We start from the raw sequence: 9778 nt of genomic DNA on the forward strand, positions 1-9778 counted from the left end.
GGGTCACAAGGCTGTTCTTGTTCCCCCTGGGAGTGCTTGGCAAGCACCCCTCCTGCTCTCTGAGCCTCCTGTGGCTCTGCCGTGGGTGTCCCCTTTCCAGGCTCAGGCCAGTTTACCCATGGGAGGACCAGGCTCTGCAAAGGGTATAAGTGTGTGCTGAAGCCACATTTGCTTGAAATTAGCTTTTCTTTTTGAGTCCATTTCATTCTCCTAATGCTCAAATATGACACACCGCTGTGCCATTCCGTTTGCAGATTGTTTTTCTCTCTGATGAGCAAACACCAAGTAAATGAATAGAGGAGAAAGAAAGTGATAAATTTACAGAAGTGAAGAAATGAAGAATGAAGAGCAAACACCAAGTAAATGAATAGAGGGGAAAGAAAGTGATAAATTTACAGAAATGAGGAAGTGAAGATTTCAGTCAGGCACAGTGGCTCACACCTGTAATCCCAGCTACTTGGGAGGCTGAGGCAGGAGGATTGCTTGAGCCTAGGAGGTTGAGGCTTCAGTGAACTATGATCATGCTGCTGCACTCCAGCCTGGACAAGATAGTGAGACCCTGTCTCTTAAAAAAAAAAAAAAAAAGGAAAGAAATGAAAATTTCAAACCTGGTGCAGGCTCAGGGGCAGTGCTCACACAGCCCATCCCTTGAGGGTAGGGCCACTGTCTCTAGTCTGGTCTAGTCTGGTCTAGTCTGGTCTAGTCTGGTTGCAGGAGAAGTGGCTGCTCAGGGTGGGTGGGATGCAGGGCTTTTTCTGATGCTTAGCATCATCCTAACCAAATCAGTCCTCTCCACCATCAGCTTCTTGAACCACTTGTCTTGTTCTTGTACGTGACATCTGCACCTTCACCATCACCTGCTCTACATCCTTCCATAGCTCCCCATTGCCCTGGGACCAGATGCCATATGGCCTGACCTTCAGGAACTCTGCATCCACTCTCCCTTCACAAGTCCTTCACTTTCCAGGTGCTCGATGTAGAATTTGTTGAGTGTGTGAATGAATCACCTCCACGTGTCTTGGATGGACCCATTTTCTCGGCCCCTTTGCTCTTGCAGTTTCCTCTGCCCCGAGCACCTCCGCCTTCATGTGCACAGTGCACCTGCTTCCCCAGCTGAAATGCTTCCTCCTGCACCCAGCCTACTCCCAAGCTGGAAGCTCTCCTTGTGAGCTCCCACTGCAGTTTGTCTTGAATCCTGAGCACCTTTCACAGCCTTCTCTTTTACCTTTGCCCGTTTCCATATCTGTTTTTTTCCTGGCTAGTCCTCTCCCTGTGTCTAGCATGGTGCCTGGGACACTGTAGGTGACCAGTGCACAGAAGGCATTCTGCTCTCAGCTGCAAAGGCCGTGATGGAGAACATACATCCCTTTTGAGACCTTAGGGGGAACCTGGCATCTTCCTGCAGGACAGCAGCCTCGTGGCTTCAGGTGGTAAAATAAAAAATGTGGCCTCCCTTTTAAATGGTTCCTATCCCAAGTTTCTGTCCCTAAGAAGTGGGATCTTGCTGGGTGATCACTGGAGCCCAGCTAGGCATTGATCTGGACAATAAAGTTTCCAGGCTGTGTTCCTGGAAATCGGGGCTGAGGGATTAGATACATCATTTAGCTGTGGAGAGACAGAATTCCCCACCCTAAAGGGTGCAAGAAACTCCTTAGGAGGGGTACTGCATTGTAAGAACATGGGCTTTACTGTAGCAAGCCATCCCTTGGTTCATAGCTTCGGTCTGCTATTAACTGGCTGTGTGAATTCAGACAAATTCCTTAACCTCTCTGAACCTTAGTTTCCTGGTTTGGGAAATTATGTTAATGGTATCTTTAGAGTCTTTGGGAATATTGGGATAATATCTGTAAAGTACCTGGCACCTCATTGGGAGCTTGATAAATAAGGGCTAGTATGATTGTCATTATCATCATTAGCAGCCCTGATTTACCTTTTTTTTTTCTGTAGTCATTGTTGTTCCCTCCAGCTGTTGGTGCCTGTGCTGGGATCACCCAAGGCTGTGAGTCAGACTGGAAGAGCTATTTTGTAATTAGGTTGGCAGATGCAGGGTGCAGTGGAACCCCTGCCGGAGATCACAAATTAATGAGTGTCATTTGTGGAGAAGGGGTCCTGCAACAGGCTTGGTGGGGACTAGCCAGGCCTACGGGTGTCTGACTGTGGTCCTCGTGGCTCTGCAGAGGGGTGATCCCTGTGAACATCGGCAGAGGTGGGTGCCTCTAGGGTGTGTAAGGAACCCAGAACCACGGAGGTGCCCCTGCATGTATGGCAGGTGGGGTGGGGCGGGGCTCGGTCACACCCCCGGGCTTTGTTCCAGGGAGGCTGTGAAGCGAGAGCTTCCTCACCTGCACACTGATGTGTGGCCTGTGCCCATGCCTCAGTTTCCCCACACAGCCCTCCATCTACTTTCCAAGTCTGTCTGTCCCCTGGCTTAGCTGGAGCTGGGCTGCCTGCTCTACCTGCCAAGCCCTCCCGCAGCAAATCGCTGGGCAGCACCCATCCATCTCCTTCTTGCAGCCCCCAGCAGCCCACAAATCATGACTTGTTCATAAATGACAATGTCAACCCCTATTTATGTCTGGAGCCATGGAGGCACACAGGGCTCCCAGCACCAGTTTTTCCCAAGGATTCTGGCCTCACTTCACCCTCAGGGCAGTGAGCAGGCTGGCAGCACAGCTTCCCGGCTCAGCTCTGCCCTCCTGCCCGCTCCTGTTGCGCCATGCCCTTGGGGCCATCCTCGCCTATACCTCACTCCACTTGCTCCACCGCAGGACCATGGGGAAGCTCATTTTACTCAATCAACATTTATTGCATGCTTTGCCAATTCTCAGGCTGCTGAACCGCTCTTAGCACACGTTAACTATCTCACTTAATAGCTGTGGCACAGCCAGGTAAGAACTATTAGTATTCCCATTTTATAGACAAGGAAATAGAGTCTCAGAGATGATCTGGGTCACAAAACTGGTAAGAGGTCGCTAGGATTTGAACCCAGGTGGTCTGACTGTACGATCTTTTAAAACGTTTTTATTGAGGGATAGAATATAGCAAGATACACAGATCTTAGGTGTTCAGTTCAATGACTGTTGACAAACGCATCCTCCCACGTAACAAGTCCTCTGAGCAAGATACAGAGTACTTCCGTAATTCCTCATGGCTCTTCTCAGTCGCTTCCTACTGCACACGTGGAGTGGAGGCACCTGTTGTTCTGATTGCCATCACCAATACGTAAACTTTTTTTTTTTTTTTTTTTTTTTTTGAGACAGGGTCTTGCTCTGTTGCTCAGGCTGGAGTGCAGTGGCATGAACATGGCTCACTGCAGCCTCAACCTCCTGGGCTCAAGTGATCCCCCGTGTTCAGCCTCCTGAGTAGTTGGGACCACAGGCATGTGCCACCATGCCTAACTACTTTTTGTAGAGACAGGGTCTCACCATGTTGCCCAGGCTGATCTCAAACTCCTGAGCTCAAGCGATCCTCCCGCCTCAGCCTCCCAAAGTGCTGCAATTACAGACATAAATCTCACTGTGCCCAGCCTGTAAGCTCTGTTCTTCAATTTTTGTATAAATAGTATTATATATTGGAATTATGTATAGAACAATAAATACTGTTTATTTCACTCTGAACAATGTTTTTGAGGTTCATCCATATTGTCGCACGTATCAATAGTTCATTCCTTTCATTGCTGAGTAGTTTTCCATTGCATAGATAGGCCACACACTTTGTTTTCCCTTCACTTACTGATGGACTCTTGGTTGTTTGCAGTGTTGGGCTCTAACGAATAAGCTTCTCTAAATGCTCCATGTGGGCAAATGTCTTCATACTCTTGGGTTGATAATTGGGGTGGAATTGTTGGGTTACAGGTGGCTGTATGTTTAACTTTATAATTGCCAAACATTTTCTGAAGTGGTGCACCATTTTACACTCCCACTAGCAATATGGAGAGTTCTAATTGCTCCACATCCTTGCCAGGCTTTGGTCTTTTTTATTTTAGCCACTCTGGGGTATGAGCAGTAGTATCTCATTTTGCTTTTATTGTGCATTTCTGTGATGGCTAATGATTTGAGCTTATTTTTCACATAATTCTAGGTCATTCATATATTTGCTTTTGTGATGTGTCTGTTCCAATCTTTTCCCACTTAAAATATTGGGTTGGTTGTCTTTTTATTATTGATTTGTAGGGGTTCTTTATATATTCTAGATATGACAATTTTCTCCCTAGTCTGCATATTGTTTATGGATTTTTCTTAACGGTGTCAGTGCTGAGCAGAAGTTGACTGCAGCCCCCTGAGTTCTGGTTATCGATGATTCCTGGGGGTATGAAATGAGAGACTGTAACTGGCCCGCATGATGCCAAGAATACAGCTGGACCTCGGAAAGGACTCATGTTCTTTGTCCTTCCCTCTGCTGCCAAGGTCTCCCCAGATCACTGTCTCTAAGTGGAGTGGATGTCCTCTCCTCTCCATCCATCCACCCACTCATGTGTCACTCATCCTTGAGCATCCAGCTTAACACAGGCCTCTGGCACCACACTCCTTAGAATGCCCAACTCAAGGAAACAATTCAAATGGGCACCTCTCTGTTGCCACCTCCAGTGCCACTGACTTCATCCAGACCCTCCCCACATCTTCCTTTCTTGGACCACTGCAATGCCCCCTTCTGCTCACTCAATCAACACAATTCTTTTAGTGTCAATCACTGTCCAGGCCAGATTAGGGTCCCAGAATATAGCACTTGCTCAAGCACTGCCCTGCTTTCCAGGAGCTCACCGACCAGGGGAAACACATGCACACCAATGTTGAGAATACAGAGGTGAGAGCAATGTACAGAGATGGATGCACTAGCTGTCGAGGACAGTGGCTGGGAGAAGAGAACCCTCTTCTGTGCCTGGAGATTAGTGGGGAGGGGACCCCGCAGAAGCCTTCTCAGGGGAACAACCCCTGAGCCAGAGTTTGCAAGCTGAATAGCTTTTTCTCAGCAGATAGCTTCATGGAAAGGAAGTGCATTGTAAAGAGAGGAAAGCCTGCGTGTAAACGTCTGGAGTGGTGACAGTGGACAGTGGTGCAGGGAAGGGCACATTGGCTGGCATGACTAGTGGGTGGAGGGGTGCAGGGTGGAGGTGAGCTTGGAGAGGCTGAGGTGAGATCATAAGACGCCCGGTGTGTTGGGTCAGAAACTTGGGGTTTATCCTGAAAGCAAGAGGAGCTTTTGGAGGACTTGAGGATGGGGAGGGCATGGTATTAAGTGCTCAGAACCCACCTGTGGCAGTTGTTAAGAGGGTGGATGAGGGTGGGCTTCTTTAGAATGAGGCCTGTGGGGTGCTCTTCCAGTAGTAGCTGGTCCGGGCCTTACCCAATGCAGGCAGAGGGTGTGGCAAAGAGGGGCTGTCTGCATCTCCTCCCTCACCCAGGGCAGCTGCTGAGAGATTACCAGCCATGAGTAAGAACACAGTGATAGTCACGATCACGATCACCATCTGCAAGGGGCAAACTGGTGAGCTTCATGGAAAGAGACGTTGTGCCCTTCAGATGGCAACAAGTGGGACCCATGTTTGATGGGAACAGCTGTGGTTGTACATTGGCTGTGGTGAGTGGCTTTGGGATGAACCAGGGGCAACACTGGTGAGATTGGAGGTAGAAGAGTGGACACTGCCTCTTTGGCACCTGGGAGTTGTGTGTGGTCAGATAGATGTAGGTTTGCTTCTGCCTCTGTAACTTCACTCTTTGAATAAATTCCTTAATGTCTCCATGCCACAGTCTCCTCATCTCTCACAAAGGGTTCCTAAAAACCTCTGTCATTGGCGTTTTGGGGGGCTTAAATGCCACAATGCATGTAAAGAAAGTGCTTGGCATGCAGTCATGCCCCATGAACTCGGCATTATGGGCCATCTACCGAATCACCTCTAAAGCTTCTTATTGCTACTGCTGGCCTGGCCTTGCCCCTGGAAGCAGCCCAGCTGTTGGGCCCCCAGTTAGTGCAAGGCACAGATGTGGGAGATGTTTCCTAGGAAAACCCATCACCAGTGCCCGGGCGCCTCTTGCCTCAATCTGCTGCTGCAGCAGCAGCAGCAGCAGCAGGGTTCTGAGAAGGGCCTTGGTGAGGGTTATTTGTGCCTCCTCAGCAAAGGCCTTCCTGTTGCTGCTGCAGTTCAATGAAGATCACCCTTTGGCAGGTTTTCTGGGCTGTGCACAGGCAGTTAAGGAGCTGAAACTCCAAAGGCAATTTCTCCCCAAGGAGCTGTTTTGTGGGTGGTTCACTCTGCACCACTGCCATGGAGATGTTCCCGGCCCCAGTCCTGCGCAATTCACTGAGCCCAGGGCTCACTGGGCTGCCCAAGGAGCTCTTCAACCAGGAAGGAGTGGGCCTGGCTCCGGCAAAGAGAATGGGGCAGGGTCCTGACTATATTTCCCTTCCTGCCTGCAGGGACTTGGGGGAAATTCAAGGGAGACTCAGGTCCTTGAATAGCAGTACCACAATTGCCTCCAGAAACACTGTTTCTAGGTTGGGCGTGGTGGCCCACGCCTGTAATCCCAGCACTTTGGGAGGTCAAGGTGCGCGGACCACAAGGTCAAGAGATCGAGACCATCCTGGTGAACATAGTGAAACCCCATCTCTACTAAAAATACAAAAATTATCTAGGCGTGGTTGAGTGCGCCTGTAATTCCATCTATGAGGGAGGCTGAGGCAGGAGAATGGCTTGAACCTGGGAGGCAGAGGTTGCAGTGAGCCGAGATTGCGCCACTGAACTCCAGCCTGGAGACACAGCGAGACTGTCGTAACAAAACAAAACAAAAAAACACAATACACTGTTTCTAAAAACCAGACAACCTTCCCTCTTACCTCCAAGGCAAAAGGAGATGGCAAATGCTGTTAAATGCCTTAATAAGCGGTTGCTATTGGTTCAACGATGGCTATTAAAAGCTATCAATTGTTTGGATACAGGAAAATGGAGAGAAAACTTATCAGGAGCACTTTTAAAGCCCACCTTGTATCAATAGTAGTGTTGTTAATTTGCAGCTTCCAGATCATACTGAAAGCATTGGTTATCAAAGTTCTTTGGGGGAAAAGGTCATTCATAAACATTCAGATTCTGAGTTAATGAATTTTCCATGGGTATCTTACAGACCCTCCCTCCATCACTGCCTGCCGTGGGCTGTCTCAGGCTGGGGACTGGTCCAGGAGCGGTGCCCGGAGGTCCTGGCTGGTTGGACTTGACCTTCTTTCTCCTCTGGTCTGAGGCCTCTCTTCCTGCTGTGGAGAAATGACTCTCCATGCTGGCCAGTGCTACTGCCCTTGATGGCCACTAGGGGGAACCAAGGTTCTCGGCAAAGGGCTTCTCTCCCACAGCGTGAAACCCAAGAGGACTGCTCTGCATCAATGACTTTTCCCTCCCAGATTCTGAAAGAGGTGCTGAAACGGGAACCCAGTGGCTGACTACTGGCCTGGTAGAGGTGGATAGTATTGAAGAAGCCCTAGTCTAGTTCTTAAAGCACAGTTAATTTTTTTTTTCTTTTTTCGAGAAGGGGATCTCACTTTGTCACTCTGGCTGGAGTGTAGTGGTGCAATCATAGCTTGTTGCAGCCTTAAACTCTTGGGCTCAAGCGATACTCCCGCCTCAGCCTCCTGAGTAGCTGGGACTATAGGCACACACCACCATGCCCGGATAATTTTTTAATATTTTTGTGGAGATGAGGGTCTCACCATGTTGCCCAGGCTGGTCTCAAACTCCTACGTTCAAGCAGTCCTTCAGCCTCGGCCTCCCAAAGTGGTGGGATTACAGGGGCGAACCACTGCACCTGGCCACAGTCAGATGGTACACAACCGACTTTAGTGTTATTATTATTTTTTAAAATTTGAGACAGAGTCTCACTGTATTGCCCAGTCTGGAGTGCAGTGGTGCGACCTTGGCTCACTGCAACCTCCGCCTCCTGGGTTCAAGCCATTCTGGTGCCTCAGCCTTCCAAGTAACTGGGATTATAGGCATGCGCCACCGCACCCAGCTAGTTTTTGTATTTTTGGTAGAGACGTGGTTTCGCCATGTTGGCCAGGCTGGTCTTATCCTGACCCCGTGTGATCCACCTGCCTTGGCCTCCCAAAATGCTGGGATTACAGGTGTGAGCCACCGCGCCCGGCCCACAGTTGACTTTAAAATGACTGTTTCCAGGAAACCTTCTAGAGGAGTTGCCACGCCCACCTGTGACCCCTGCCCCAGGTCTTGGCCATTGTCTCTCCAGTGAGAAGGCAGCCGAGGGCTATATTCTGTGGCATCCTCCTCTTTTTCTTCTTCTTTATCCTGCTCTTAACACTTCCCACACCTTCATTTTATTAAACAACTCTGATCTGCAGGGAACTGTACGCTTGATGCTGTGGGCATGGCATTGGGGGGGCTGGAGGCTGATGGGGGAGAAAGAAGTACAAGAAATGGCTCCTGCATCAAGTGCTTTTCACTCAGTTTGGAGATGTAGGAATTTGATTCAAGTCATTGAACATTTGCTGAGTGCCTGTTTGAGAAACAGGGGAATATTGGGAAAGAAAACAGATTTGGCGACTGACTTTCAGCCTCAGCTCCATCTAGAGGGGCAGTGTTACGTTGTGTTACTGAAACCTGCTGGCTCTCTATTGCCTCATTTGTAAAATGGGGCCAGGCATCCCTAAGTGATCCACGGCCCTGTTTCAAGAGTCACCAGGGGACGGAGGAGAGAGGCTTTCTTTTCTTTTCTTTTTTATTCATAGACAGGATCTTTCTCTATCACCTAGGCTGGAGTACAGCGGTGCAATCACGGCTCACGGCAGCCTGGAACTCCTTGGCTCAAGCGATCCTCCCATCTCAGCCTCCTGAGTAGCTGGGACTCCAGGCAAAAGCCACCATGCCTGGCTTATTTCAATTTTAATTTTAATTTTTTTGTAGAGATGGGGTCTCATCATGTTGCCGAGACTGGTCTTGAACTCCTGGCTTCAAGTGATCCTCCTGCCTTGGGAGAGAGGCTTTCTTAACCTCTAGGTAAGCATCACCTCCTTTGTGAACCTCTCCAATCCCTTTCCGTGCAAGCTAAACAATAATTTCCTTGTCTGTCTTCCACACCTTTGTTGTAGCCCAGTTAGAGCTGTCTGGAGTGCACTGTGGTTATTTGTCATTGAACTGAGAACTCCATCAGAGCAGGTATGGTGGAGATGCCTGATTCCTGCCTCACCGGCTCAGCCTGGCACTTTTCAGGGAACATCAGCAGATGCTGGGGTGAAGGGAGAGGTAGAAACAGCTTCCTTCTTTCCAGGGTGGGCCCCTTTGCTGACAGTGGTGCCATTCAGATGTGTGGGGACTCAGGGTGTGATGATATTTAGGTGGACACTGGTTGTAGTCTTGGACCTTGGGGTCACTTTGAGGGAGAGCCTGACCATCAAGCGCTTGGCCCCTGGCCTGGGCACTAGACACATGGCGTTGAACCCTGGAATTCCGTGACAGGATGGAGAAACATTTTCCACTGGTGGCCAAATGGCACTCCAGGTGGATGGGTCCTGGGGGGATGCTATTAGGAGTCTAGGCACGGTGCTTACAGTGCTGGGTCACAGGTGAGAAAGAGATCCCTCTGGCATCTCCATCCGTCCTGTCCTTTTCTTTTTTTGAGACAGAGTTTTGCTCTTGCTGCCTAGTCCCTGGAGTGCAATGCTGTGATCTTGGCTCACTTCAGCCTCCACCACCCAGGTTCAGGTAACCCTCCTGCCTCAGCCTCCGGAGTAGCTGGGATTACAGGCACTCACCACCATACCCAGCTAATTTTTTTTTTTTTTT

The 9778-nt window shown here is 49.5% G+C and overlaps 1 protein-coding gene across 1 annotated transcript in view; it reads left to right on the plus strand.

Moving 5' to 3' along the window:
* The first annotated feature begins 5978 nt into the window (after positions 1 to 5978).
* Positions 5979 to 9778, plus strand: part of LOC105504638 — a 78384-nt gene continuing 74584 nt past the window's right edge. Inside the window, exon 1 of the mRNA XM_011932145.1 lies at positions 5979 to 6087. Within this exon, the coding sequence (XP_011787535.1) occupies positions 5979 to 6087 (109 nt within the window). The remainder of the gene's footprint in view (positions 6088 to 9778) is intronic.

This window comes from Colobus angolensis, unplaced genomic scaffold (genome assembly GCF_000951035.1).
Source record: "Colobus angolensis palliatus isolate OR3802 unplaced genomic scaffold, Cang.pa_1.0 Scaffold93, whole genome shotgun sequence".
NCBI classification, from domain to species: domain Eukaryota; kingdom Metazoa; phylum Chordata; class Mammalia; order Primates; family Cercopithecidae; genus Colobus; species Colobus angolensis.